The sequence below is a fragment of the Phocoena sinus genome, chromosome 15 (assembly GCF_008692025.1).
Source record: "Phocoena sinus isolate mPhoSin1 chromosome 15, mPhoSin1.pri, whole genome shotgun sequence".
In the NCBI taxonomy this organism is placed as follows: Eukaryota; Metazoa; Chordata; class Mammalia; order Artiodactyla; family Phocoenidae; genus Phocoena; species Phocoena sinus.
Genome location: NC_045777.1, coordinates 48,952,868 through 48,966,919, shown reverse-complemented (window position 1 = coordinate 48,966,919; position 14,052 = coordinate 48,952,868). Strand labels below are relative to the sequence as shown.

At 45.7% G+C, this 14,052-nt stretch overlaps 1 protein-coding gene across 3 annotated transcripts in view; it reads right to left on the bottom strand.

Moving 5' to 3' along the window:
• The window catches only part of BFSP1 (beaded filament structural protein 1), a 44,438-nt gene that overhangs the window by 29,917 nt on the left and 469 nt on the right, over window positions 1-14,052 (bottom strand). Inside the window, exons 1-2 of one of the 3 annotated variants that reach the window (XM_032605714.1) lie at window positions 7,510-7,883; window positions 2,176-2,236 (exon numbers count right to left, since the gene is read on the bottom strand). In XM_032605714.1, coding sequence (XP_032461605.1) covers window positions 2,176-2,236; window positions 7,510-7,883 — 435 coding nt within the window. Of the gene's footprint in view, window positions 1-2,175; window positions 2,237-3,500; window positions 3,582-7,509; window positions 7,884-14,052 lie in introns of those variants that run through there. The other 2 variants (XM_032605716.1, XM_032605715.1) reach the window with 2 other exon arrangements.

The following is a 14,052-nucleotide window of genomic DNA, read 5'->3' as shown; positions in this document are numbered from 1 at the left end:
TGTTCCATTGGCCTGAGACAGTCCAGCTTCTAAGTCGACCTGCGTAATTACTGACAGCATCTCCTTCACACAGTGTCCCGAGTTGGACAATACATTAGATGCTCACACAGAGATGGTCACAGAAATATCATACAGTCAGTAACATACACAAAGCAAAATTCAGTGTCCCTAGAGTGTAGTTCTGACTTTCCCACCGACTAGCGGAATAATCCTAGACAACAGACGTTGGACGAAGCCAGGAAATTAGTGGCAAACACTCCGAGCTAACCCTGAGCTAACCCTGACTGTCTGAAGTTGCCTGGGGTTCCTGTGGAGAAGAATCTTATTTTTTTTTCATTTACCTTATTGAAATATAGTTCATTTACAATGTTGCATTAATTTCTGCTGTACAGCAAAGTGGTTCGGTTATACACATATATACATTCTTTTTCACATTCTTTCATGGTTTATCCCAGGATATTGAATACAGTTCCCTGTGCTCTACAGTAGGACCTTGTTGTTTATCCAACCTATATATACTAGTTTGCATCTGCTAATCCCAAACTCCCAATCCATCCCTCCACCACCACCCCCCTCCCCCTTGGCAACCACAAGTCAGTTCTCTATGTCTGTGAGTCTGTTTCTGTTTCATAGATAGGTTCATTTGTGTCATACTTTAGATTCCACATAGAAGCAATATCATACGATATTTGTCTTTCTCTTTCTGACTTACTTCACTGAGTATGATAATCTCTAGGTCCATCCGTGTTGCTGCAAATGGTATTATTTCATTCTTTTTATAGCTGAGTAGTATTCTGTTGTATATAAACACCACATCTTCTTTATCCATTCATCTGTTGATGGACACTTAGGTTGTTTCCATGTCTTGGTTATTGTAAATAGTGCTTCTATGAACACTGGGGTGCATGTATCTTTTTGAATTAGAGTTTTGTCCGGATGTATGCCCAGGAGTGGGATTGCTGGATCATACGGCAACCAGGTGGAGAAGAATCTTAAGGCCACATCTGGGCACAGCAGGGAAGGGTGATCGATTTTATCAGCAATGAGGTTAGGGGTGGGGAACGGGGAAGGGGGAAGGCAGCCAGGTACCCTGAACAAGCAACCCTTCAAGTAACCAGTTCCCATAGGTCCTTCCCCTCTGACATCTGAGCTCTGAAATAATCAGAAAAGGATAATGCTTACAGCTCTTTGCCATCCCTGGTTTCGTCCAACCTCTGTGGTCCACAGTTATTCTGCTATCTGGTAGTCAAGTTCTCCTGGCTACAGCAGAAAATCCAATCAGTTAGGATGGTGATGGAGGATCCAAAGAAGGAAACTGCCCCTGCAAAGAACAACTCCACCCAACCTCTGCAGGAGGGTCTCCAGCAAGAAGCTAAGAATCCTGGTGCCTCGCACATGGCGACTGTTCATGCTTCAAGGGTGAGGAGCTTGGGGGTAAAAGGAAATTTCGTTTTCTATTCTCTTGAGACTTTCCCTGGGGAGGAGTAATCTCAAGACTCTTAGCCAACAGGATAAGGTAGCATTGCATCCGGATAACCACCACCCGGAGCAAGATTCCCTCCTAAGTTAGGTGCAAACAACAGCCAGTCCTGTAACGCCGGCCCATTTTGATAGCCAGCAAACCAACGAGCTTAACCGTCTAGGGATCTCTCACGAGCTCATTTAGCTTGTGGTAGAGGAGTGTGTGGGTGTGTGCATTCACTCACAAAGATTTAGTTGAAATTACAAAGTCAAGAAGGAGAGTGACACACAGACATAGAGAACACGCTTGTGGTTGCCAAGGGGGAGAGGGGTGGTGGGGGAGGGATGGACTGGGAGTTTGGGGTCAGCAGATGCAAACTAGTGTATATAGGATGGATAAACAACAAGGTCCTACTGTAGAGCACAGGGAACTATATTCAGTATCCTGTGATAAACCATAATGGAAAAGAATATGAAAAAGAATGTCTATATGTGCATAACTGAATCACTTTGCCGTACAGCAGAAATTAACACAACATTGTAAGTCAACTATACCTCATTAAAATAAATTTTTTAAGAAAGAAGGAGAATGACAGCAAAAGAAATAGGGGAATCCTGGAAGAACACAAAGAGGCAGCGCACGAAACAACCATTCAGCCGTTTAGCTCCATCTTGTCGTGGATCTACTCAAACGCAAGGACGGGCTCAGCTCACCTTGTTTAGCCGTTTGAGCATGTCTCTCAGCAGCAGCTGACACTCACACTCATTTTCATACCTGCAGGTGGGACACAGAAGGGAGAGCTGGGCAGCTTCCGTGATCCGGTACGTGTGGTCACACACGATCAGCATGCAATTAACCCGAGTCCCACCCCCTCTCATTAAGGGAAGCAGGAGCTGAGGCTGCATTTTGGAGCCCACTCCTTCCCAACCTCCTGCACATCCCTGCACATGCAGGAAGCGCCGCCAGTGGCACCATAGATGCACAGGAGTCTCCCGGCCCGGAGTCCCAGCCCCAACCCCCCAGTGCCGCCTCCCAGCCACCCGAAGATGCAGGAATCAGATCCCAGCACACCTGTACCCCAAGTGCGGCGGCAGCACAGAGACTGGGAGGCTGTACTAACGATCTATTACATCGAACAGCACTAACCTGACCTGGTCCGGATACCCTATACTATTGTATTTATCATCGTGTGTCAGCTTTTCTGGATTACGCCATTTAATCCTCACAAAATCCTGGAATACAGCAGTTCCTGTTACCCCCTCGGGAAAGATGAGGAAACCGAGGTTGAGAAACTGGCCCGAGGCCTCCGCAGGTGCTCCTGGCACTTCACCCGCATCTGTGCGGACTTGCCCTGCACACCAGGGGCCTCCTGTGGGCTGGCAGGCAGGGCAGGCTGGACGGGTCAGAGAGTCAGTGCCCCTGGGAGCAGCCTGCAAGCTCTGACAGGGCGAGTGGGTACGTACACACCCTGGCTCCCTGGCCCTCAGCTGGGATCACTGAGGTGTGCTCTCCACCCCACAGGTGGCCTCCAGTGGCCATGCAGGTAACTTGCCGGGTGACGCACTCAGTGTTGGCTCCTTTCCCTTCCTGCCTATAACCTCCTCACTCCGCAACTGGTGCTCCCTGATGCCACCTCCCAAATAAGCGACTTTCTCAGGCTCGGCTTCAAGGACTCCAAACTAAGAGAGGGGTGCAGGACTCAGATGTGAGTCTGACAACAAAACTGTGTCCTGACAGCCATACCATGCTGCCTGGGTAGAGTAGGGACGCCTCAAAGTTAAACATACACAAGATGAGTAAAGCAGCAGATACTAGGAGCAGGTGTATTTTTTTCCTCCTAGTCGACTTCTTCCCTGGACTTCTAAAAAAATGGTAAAGATCAAGGAAGCAGAGAGACCCCAGAAATCATTCTGGTCAGAACGAGTTTCCTTCTAGGGGGAATTTCACCCCCTGAAGAAAAAGAGAAAGCCCCTTCCCAAATGACCCCTGACCTCGTTCCCTGCAAGCTGCCCCCAATATCCATTCTAATAGGACTTACAGCCCATCATGTTCGGTGGCCACAGGGCTGCCTAGAAGGGAGACTGCATTTCCCAGCCTTCCTTGCAGCTCAGCGTGGTCCTGACCAATGGGGTGTAAGCATGTCTGTGGCCCCTTCCAGGTATCTGCGGTACGAGATGGTGTAGGTGTGTTCTTCTGCATCCCTTCCTCCTGCACCTGAAACAGGGATGCCGCCTTCTTGAAGACCACACAGAGCCTTCTGGGCTTTGAATACTGTAGGGTGCCATACTAAACTGTTAGTCCAGACCTTACACAAGAAAGAAACACACTTCTGTTTGGATAAGCCAATGTCAATTTGGAGTTTACTTGTAGTTGTAACTCATCCTAATTAGCACTCAGCCCAACCCACAAAGCATCGCTTTCTGTGTCCCTGTACACCCATGCCATGGGTCAAGTCAAGGACTTTATACTGTGACAGGTGCTGGGAAATCGTGCCTCAGAATGAAAAGTCTTGACTTCAGGGAAGAACATGAGGTATAGGAACACTGTTCTAAGTGCTTCCAGTTCTAGAGCCACCTAAGCAGCTCAGCTATAACCAGTAAGCAAAATATATTTGCATCAGTTTTACCTTTCACACCAGGATGTCACATTTAACAGTTTCTTTTCTGTGTGCCTCTAATGGAGCCCGAAATGATGTTTTTTAATGTTTAATTAGATTTAAGAATAAAACTGTTAACAAAATCTAATTTTCTCATTGCTTCTTCCTGCTAGAAACATCCAAGAATTTCTGTAGCTTAAAAACATATTTAATAAACAACATATTAATGTGATTTTCATGCTTAGACAAGCCTAGATATTTTATTACAGACAAGTGATTTCATTATAAAGAATTCATTGTAAGAATTCATGATATATTCATAGAAGTGAATATAAAAGTGAATTCATAAAGTGGAAAAAACCACTTTGGCTTCAATTACCTGATTGTTTTACAGGATTAGTTTTGGTTTTCAGCAATTTGGATAATTGACTCTATTCATCATTGCATTTTGGTAGTTTTGTTTTTATTTTATTTAGTTTTTATTTTATTTAGCCTTTGTTTGATGTGCTGAAGACCTGATTTTTTTTTTTTTTTTTTTAAATATTTATTTATTTATTTATTTATTTTTGGCTGTGTTGGGTCTTTGTTTCTGTGCGAGGGCTTTCTCTAGTTGTGGCAAGCGGGGGCCACTCTTCATCGCGGTGCGCGGGCCTCTCACTATCGCGGCCTCTCTTGTTGCGGAGCACAGGCTCCAGATGCACAGGCTCAGTAGTTGTAGCTCACGGGCCTAGTTGCTCCGCGGCATGTGGGATCTTCCCAGACCAGGGCTCGAACCCGTGTCCCGTGCATTGGCAGGCAGATTCTCAACCACTGCGCCACCAGGGAAACCCTGAAGACCTGATTTTGAAATCATTCAACTACCCAGGTAAAGAACATACCTAACAAGGCTGCATACCCCTTCCTATTTCTGCAGTAATTTCACCTGGTTCTGGCTAATCATCACCTCACCTCTGGAATTAAACCAAACTCGGTGTGTGTACCCATGCACGTAGACGGGTATGATTTTTATAATGATTTTCAAGTCCCACTACTCAAGTTAAAACATCAAAACTTCTCCAAGGGGGCAATGGGAGGGAATCAATTAAAGAGAATTATCAAATAAACCACAGCGCCTGAAGGGTCGGCTCCATGATGGACATACAACTCAGAGCCAAGTGAAGTCAGGAGGACTCATCATGGCCACTCCTCCAACGAAGGCTCCTGGGAGTCATGCTGGCCCAGCCAGATCACAGCTGACTGTGGCCCAAGGACCAGGTAAAGGCCATTTGGGGATCGGAGGTACTCTGATGACCCATGGAACTGCCCTTGGTGTCAACCAGCATTCACTTCCATTCTCTTTAGGGAACATAGCTTAGTATGAATGAAGTCCTACGTTTGGGCCTCACTCCACAGGAGTCCAAGAACAGCTTCTCTCTAAGACACAGTGTTCTGGAAAGGGTCTGGGCCTAGGGTGAAAAACCCAAGTTCAAGTCCTGCCACCCACAGGCCCTCTGCAAGCCTCAGTTTTCCCTTGAAGGGCTACAGGGATTTTCAGGTGCATTCTTCCAGCTGCAAACCTATTTCTGTGGATCAAAACCAGAAACAGGGATTTCCCTGGCGGTCCAGTGGTTAGGACTCCATGCTTCCACTGCAGGGGGCATGGGTTCGATCCCTGGTCGGGGAAATAAGATCCCACATGTGCAATTTGGCCAAAAAAAAAAAAAAAGAAAAGAAAACCAGAAACAGAAGGACTGATGGGAATGGAATCGATGCTTATGATCTGATAAATGTGCTCAGTACCCAATGCTGAATACCCTGCCCACGGCTGGGGTTGAGAATGTGGAACTCAAACACAACGCACTTTTGAAGAAAACCCTCTGGCTACCCTAGACCAGAGGTCCTCAAACCTGGCTGTTCACTGCAATCACCAGTGGAGCTCATTAAATATAAAAAACCTGGGCCCCACTTGAGGTCCAGGATGGGGCCTGCACATCTGTATTTTTTAATTAATTTATATAATTTTTAAACAGATAAATCTCTTACATGGTTAGAGACTTTTTTAAATGACAGAAAAAGGTAAAAGTCTCCCTCTCACCTCTGCTCCTACTTCCTTATTCCCATAGGTAACCAGTGTTATTAGGTTTTTGTGTGTGTGCTTGTGTCGTCTTTTTTCTTACGCAAGCAAAAAATCTCTACTCTGACCCCTGTCTTCTTAAAATAGATGATAACACACTACTTTTTTTCACAATTGCACAGTATTCCATTGCATGAATGAAGCACAATTTTATAACCTGACTCCTATTAACAGGCCTTCAGGTTGGTCCCAGGCCTTTGCTATTGCAGATCACGCTGCAGTGAATATCCTGGTGGACGTGCCCTTTGACACCTCCTGGAGTGAGTATCAGAGGGTAAATTCCCTGAAGTGCCCAGCTGAATCAAAGCGCACACCCATTTATCACCTGGAAAGATGCTGACAAATTGCTGGCATCTTTTTTCTTTGAATAGCTTTTTGGGTGATTTTAACACATTATTCAGTCTGTCAAAAGGGGGGACATTGCCCAGGAGCAGGACCTCTGAAACTTCAAGGTCGTTAACTTAAACGATGAATCACCTGGGGGTCTTTTTCAGAGTCTGATTCAGGAGCTCTGGGGTGGGCCCAAGAGTCTCCATTTTTAACAAGATCCTGGCTGATGGCAATGCTGGTCCATGGATCACACTTTGAGGGGCCAGACACTAGCAGGCACACGCTGAAGCAATGTCCAGGTGTCCGCTGTGATGCAGTGAAGGCCGTTAGACTTAGCATGCTCAAGACTTGAATCCCGGTCCCAGTGCAGCGATCCACCAGCTGAGTGACCTTGCCCCCAATCTCTACATTGTCTGAACCTCAGTCTCCTCATCTGTAAACTGGGTGCAGTACCGTCTATAACAGGAGAGGCTGTGAGGATTAAATAACATCGACACATCTCAAAAACACTGTGCTGAGCAGAAGGAGCCAGACACATAAGAATATGTCTAGAAGATTCCAGAACAGGCAATAGTAAGCTATGGTGACAGAAATCAGAACGCTGGGTGCCTCTGCTTGGGGGGACTGGGGAGAGGGAACCAAAGGCTGGGAAAGGGCAGAAGGTAACTTTCTGGGGTAGAGGAATATCTTGCTTGTTTTAGTAGTTACATGGGTATCTATTAATACATTCGTCAAACTCACTGAGCTACACACTTAAAATCTGTGCATTTCATTGCATGTAACTTAGATCTAGACTCTAAAAGACATTAACAGCAAATTACACGATTTCATGCAAACCGTGACGTGCCACCAAAATGGAATCTAGCCCTATCTTAGGGAGATGCAGCACGTGCGTGCCTCTGCTGGGATGAAGTCACCGGTCGCCTGGGCCCGGAGACGGCCCTCCCACCTCCGGGGGCAGCGCTCTCCCGGCCCGCGCTGCCTCGTTACTCCCACGGCTGCGCTTACTTGCTTCGGAACTCGCAGAGGGCGCGCTGCGCCTCTGCTCCCTGGCGCTCCAACCGGGTGCGCTCGGCGGCCAAATCCCGGGCGCGCTGGCGGTTGCCCTCGACGTGGCGGGCGAGGGCATCCTCGGAGCCGGCCAGCTCGTCCAGGCGCTGGAAGGCGTCCAGCTGCCTCCGCAGGACGGCGTGGCGCTGCTCTAGCGCCCGGGCCCGCTGGACGTGGGCGGCCACGCGCTCGCCGAGCCCCTGCAGATGCGCCAGGCTCGGCGCAGCCGCCCGGCTCTCCACCAGGCTGTCCGGCTCGGCGGGGTGCGGCGCCTCCTCGGCGCGCTCGTACTGCTCCTTGCGGGCCTGGAAGACGTAGCTGCGCCGGTACATGACTCCTCTGCGGGCGAGCGTGCAGCCGGCTCCCAGAGGCCCCTCGTCGAGACAGCAGCGCGCTAAATAAACATCAGAGGCCCCTGGCACGCCGCTGGGACGTTCCAGAGCCGATCTGCTGTTGCTCAGCGCCGCGCCCAGCCTCCGGCAGAACAAAAGAGCGGTCGGCCTGCTTTTGTGCGCTGGATTAGCGGCCCATACAGCTCTGGGGGTTGGAAGGTTACATTGGGCAATGTGGTTTTTGTTCTGTGATTGTTAAAGCCCGTTGTTTTGTGAGTAAATGGAGGGTCAGGAGGACAGGAGAGGCATGCCTTTCTTTTGACTGCTTCCACTGGGAATTGTGAAGGAAGCCCAAGGGAGCTTGTTAAACTTGGACTAGTCGGAGAGCCCAAGGACCCCTGGCTTTGTCTCTTCTCTCTCTTTCAGTCAAGCTCTCAATGCCAGAACTTTTTAACAATACCATTTTCTTTTCTGATTACTTAAGCAATTCTTTTTTGTAATTGCAACATGACATTCAGGACCCCTCCTTATATTAGGGGTTCTTAACGGTGGATGCAAAATCAAATGGCACCTCTGGGTAAATTGTGAGGTGTATTCAAGTAAGTTCTTACTGATACTTGTGCATGTTTGTAACCAATCTCTTCTTTGTACAAAAACTCAGAAAAGTTGTCCTTATTATAATATTATCCTGACTCTCATGGATTCTGAAAACCTTTCCAGAGTAGGAGATACAAGCAGAGCTCCATCAGGACGTTGGCATAATAGATTATTTGAACCAAAGAAAAAATTCTTAAAGATTTGATAAATTGGCCAATTCTCAATTACATAATATGAAGGAATTTTTTTTTTTGCCACTATGTTTCATTTTAATTTGTATTATGGAAATAACAAAGCTAGGCTTTGACAAACTTAAAAGTAAATTGTGGGTGTTGAAAGAAATGAATAGCATCTGATCAGAATGTTCCTAAATATAAATATTTTGTCCTATCTCCAGTTTGAAAAATCATTATCAAAAGCCTGTTTTCATAAAAATAAGGATTAGCAGTGCCATATAATTAACTCTATGGATTGCACATAGTATACTACAAAGTAAAGTCATAGTTATCAAAGGTCAAGAAAATTACACAGATCTTTGTTGGTTTCTCAGAATTTATTTTTTCTCCAAAAGGACTATGATAATAGATTCAGTCTGGAATGAATCTATGTAAGGGCCAAAGTTGTGCTGGCAGTGTGGTTATTATTCTATTTTGCTCTCTTAAGCCATTTAAAAATAGATTTTATGATCAAATCAAGGAGCACCAATGAGTATTTTCTATGGTATGGCACACATATACGATGCTGATTGCATGGTAAATTGGTTTCAGGCTTCCTAGAGAGCAAAACCAACGTAGGACAAGAATAATTTATTTAAAAAATCATTCATTCCCTTTGACATCATGTATCAGTCAGCTATTGCTACAGAACAAAATGACCCCCAAACTAAGTAGCAGACAAGAAGTCTTTATCACTCTGTCCCAGGTCTGCAGCTCAGCTGGATAGCTCTCCTGCAAGCTGCAGGTCTTCTGATCAGCTGGTGCATCTCTGCTCCAAATGTCTGCCATCCTCCTAGAGCTAGCAGTGACAGAAGGATGAGAGCAAGCCCAGGCACACAAGATCGTTCTAAGCCCTTGTTGGCATCGCGACCACTAACATCCCATTAGTCAAAGCAAAGCCCACAGCCACAGCCTCAGTCAAGAGGCATGGTTCACAGAAGGCCATGGCGAGGGTGTGGGTGTGGAACTCTGTCACAATGGAGTGAAGCATTGGGAGGGACCAGCAACCCAGTCTACCACTCATAGAAATCCCGTTTGAGAAAAATATAAACTTCCAGGAACATAACAAAAGAAAAAATATTATTTCCTTTTAATCCAGTGGAACAAACGCTTAGAAAACATCTATTCACAAAGCATCATCTGGAAGAGTTAAATATTGAACAAGGTCAAGTCCCTACCTTTACGGGGCAGGAGACAAATTCCTACTCAACGAATGAAGACACAAGGAAATCTGGGATAAGTTCTAAAATAGAGATGGTAATAAAACGCTGTGGTTGTATCAAGGCAGCAGCAGTGAGCGGTGCGTGGGCAGGTAGGGAAGTTGGAATTCCAAACAGAACAGCATGAACGAGGTGTGAGCCCTGTGCTCCCCGAACGTGGTGAGGCCAAATCGAGGCAGGCATGGCAAGAACGGTCCCACAAGGGTAAGTTCGAAGGCCTCCCATTAGCGGTAGTGGATTGAACATGGGCATGATCTCTACTCCCTCCCCCAAGCCCCACCAAAAATGGCAGCAAAGAATGTTTTTAGATTAAAACTCCACAAAAATAAGGAAGAAAAGAATACAGTGGACAAGATATGTGAACAAATTTTCAGGAGACTGACTAAGCACAGTGGAGAAAGCTAAGAAACCTAGAAACCTAAGTGTCTCAGGGGGATGGGAGAGGAAAACAGCTGGTTCATGCAAGAGAACCTCAGAAATCTTAGGAATTGGATGTACCAGATATGGCAGAAGATGGAGGTGAAGGGTAGCGCTACCGAGTCCAAGCTTGTACTGCTCGCCACACGACAGGCCAATAAATGGAGAGGAGAGTTGTTGGGGGAATGCATAGCGACTTTATTCAGAAAGCCAGCAGCCCGAGAAGATGGTGGACTCGTGTCCCAAAGAACCATCTTCCCGAGGTAGAATTCAGGCTTCTTTTATACTAAGAGGGGAGGGAGGGTGGCTGGTTGTTGCAATCCTGTTGGTGCAGGAATCCTTTGTTCTTGCAGCTGTCCAGGTAGGTCTGGTCACAATGCTCCTATAAACCTTCAAGAAGTATTATTCTCCACCTGCAACTTTTTATCTCTATATGAATGGAAAAGTGTTATGCCTTTAAAGGTCAGAGCCTTGAGAATAGATTCTCCTGTGTATTTCAGGCTATAGGCAACATTCTTTTACAAAAGATGCAGAGCCTGCATGACTAAGCCCCGGCAACAGAGCACAAAGGTTAGAGCTAAAGGAATAGATTCAATATGGAGTCAGGTTTGTTCTCTGTTACAGTAGAGCTGAAACACAAGAGGGTTGCCTGAGAGTCTGCATAGGACCAGTTAGAATTTCAGATCTCCTACCCCACCCTGCACAGTCAGGCAACCACCCAACCCCCATCATGACAGGAGACTGGAAGTTATTCTCCAGCGAAACTGAACAAGACCAAGTTGCCAGGCACAGCCAAGGGTAGAATGATGGCCAGTTGAAGCCGGTGGGAAAGAGAGGCAGCTGCAGGCAGTGGGAGGTGGGCCAGCAAGTCCATCTGGTCCCAGTATGGGCACTGGTAGAAGGGGGATAATCACTTACAGAACGAGGGTCACCATACCTCCCAGTTTACCTGAGACCGTCCACGTTTACATCCTTTATCTCAGTGTAAGTGTAGGTGGCACCCACTCTCAAGAGTATCGTGGTTTGTCTGAGAAGGATACAACAAACATCTCATCCTGGCCCTGGATGCATAGCCTGAATCTAACCATATAAGGAAACATCCAGACAAACCCAAAATAAGGAACATTATTAATAAAAATAGATGGGAACAATGTTCTTTAAAATGTTAATATCATAAAAGACAAAGAGAGATGTAGAAAGATTCCAGATTAAAGATGTGACATCCAAATGCAGTACTGATCCTAGACTGGATCCTGTGCTGGAGGAGACAAGATGCTGTAGGATCATCACTAGATCCTTCGGCAAAATCGGAAGATGGACAATAGATTACACCTGTATCAATGTTAAATTTACTGAAGTTTATGACTACGCCACTGTTAAGTAAAATAATATCTTTATTCTTAGAAAATAGCCTCTGGGGACTTCCCTGGTGGTTCAGTGGTTAAGAATCTACCTTCCAATGCAGGGGACTCAGGTTCGATCCCTGGTTGGGAAACTAAGATCCCACGTGCCACAGGGCAGCTAAGCCCCGCGCGCCACAACTACTGAGCCTGTGCGCTCTGGAGCCCATGTGCCACAACTAGAGAGAAGCCCGCATGCCGCAACAAAAGATCCTGCGTGCCGCAACTAAGACCTGATGCAGCCAAATAAATAAATAAATATTAAAAAAGATAAAGAAAAGAAAATATCCTCTGAACTATTTAGGGGTAAAATGCATGATGTATGTAACTTACCCTCAAATGATTTTGTAAAATTACATGTATAAATATATACATAAACATTAAAATGTATGGAAAGAGAAAGAGAAGGAAAATGGGGCATAATAATAACAATAGGTGAATCTGGGTAAAAGGTATGCAGGTGTTGTTTGTACCATCCTTACATAGTTTGAGATTATTTTCAAAAACATTTGTGAAAAGTGTGATCACCTTATACATTAAGCACTTTGCGGTGTAGACATCTAAGAACTATTCCTTGCTTTACTTTATAGCCGACTAGCTACATAAAAACAAAGAGAGGGAGAGGGACAGAGGGGAAATGGTTTAGTCAACTGTGCAAAAACAATAGGAGAAAATGGTCTATAACCATTGACCAATTTTAACCATGTGGAATATGTGATGACATAAGTGAAAAAGTTTATAACAAACATGAAGGGGAGCAGATAAAACAAAAAACCAGATGCATAGTGATTATAGTCATATAAAAACATACATATAATTAGAAATTAGTGTAATATGCCAGGTTTTATGTTCATCACATCTTTTTATTTCCATTTCAAGTTGTTTCAATACATGACATTTTAAAATTTTTTAATTAACACTTTTGTCCACTGAAAAAATAGGCATAGATGGTTTACCTTTTAGTCAATTTCATACTCTAGAGGTTTAAGCCTTCCCTTTCAGTTCAGATACATTCTGAGTTCGCTCTGGGCTTTTTATAGACATAAAGGGTAGTGGAAGGGTCCCTGCTTTCTACTAGCTGTGAGGCCTTGAACAATTCAGTTAACCCATTTTCTGAAAAGATGGAATTGAGCTAAGGAATCTCTACCATCTTGCTGCTTGTTATGGGCTGAATTGTGTCCTCTAAAATTCATATGTTGCAGTCCTCACCCCCAATTCCTCAGAATGTGACTGTATTTTGGAGACAGGGCCTTTGAAGAGGTAACTAAGATAAAATGAAGTCATGTGGTTTGGTCCTAATGAAATGTGACTGGTGTCCTTATAAGAAGAGGAGATTAGGACACAGATAGGAGCAGAAGGGAAAACCACGCGAAGACACAAGGAAAAGACAGCCATCTACAAGCCAAGGAGAGAGGCCTCAGAAGAAACCACCCTGACGACACCTTGATCTCGGACTTCCAGCCTCCAGAATTGTGAGAAAATAGACTTCTATCACTTGAGCCACCCAGTCTGTGGAACTTCGTTGTGGCAGCCCTAGCAATCCAGTAGACTTCCCAAGCATTCTGATCCTGACGGTCTCCTATTATGGTCCATCCTTTCCCAGGACATACACATGTCTGCCACAAGAGGGCCACGCTGCCCTAAGAGTGCCTCCTGGCCCCCAGGGCCACTGCAGACAGCAGAGGGGGCAGCTGGGTGCACAGATGCACAGCTCGAAGCCTTGCCACCAAACTGGATCAACTCAAAAGGTGAGTCACTCTGGAAAGGCTCGTGTTGAATAAGGTGGCCAGCAACCCCGGAGTGAAAGGGCAAACCTCTGACCACCCCCAATGCCGGCTCCCTTAGACTGGCCTCCCCATCAGCTGTAAAGCAGGCTTGGCTGCTCTGTAAGTGATGCGTGGACACAAAGGAAGAAACACACTCAAAAGCAAGGCTCTCTCTCCAACTGCACGTACGTTGTGGATGCTAAAGACCTTCTGGAAAGTGAAGCCATAGATTCACTCACTATCAAAGCCAGAGGGCACTGAGTACCCACCTGCTTTTCTCAGGGCCCAATACAGTAACTGAAGCAACTATCAAATTTGATGACAGACGTATTCCTTGTGGGTTTTGACTGATGGGACCAACAAAAGGCATAACAACTAAATGCACTGCATGATCCTGAATAGGATTCTAGACCAGAAAAAACAAACAAAAATAGCTATCCTGGAACATTATTGTGATGACTGATGAAATTTGAATAGATAGCAATATTATGTGTTAAAATGCCTGATTTTGATAACTGTTCAATGGCATATGAGAAGATGACCTTGTTCTCAGG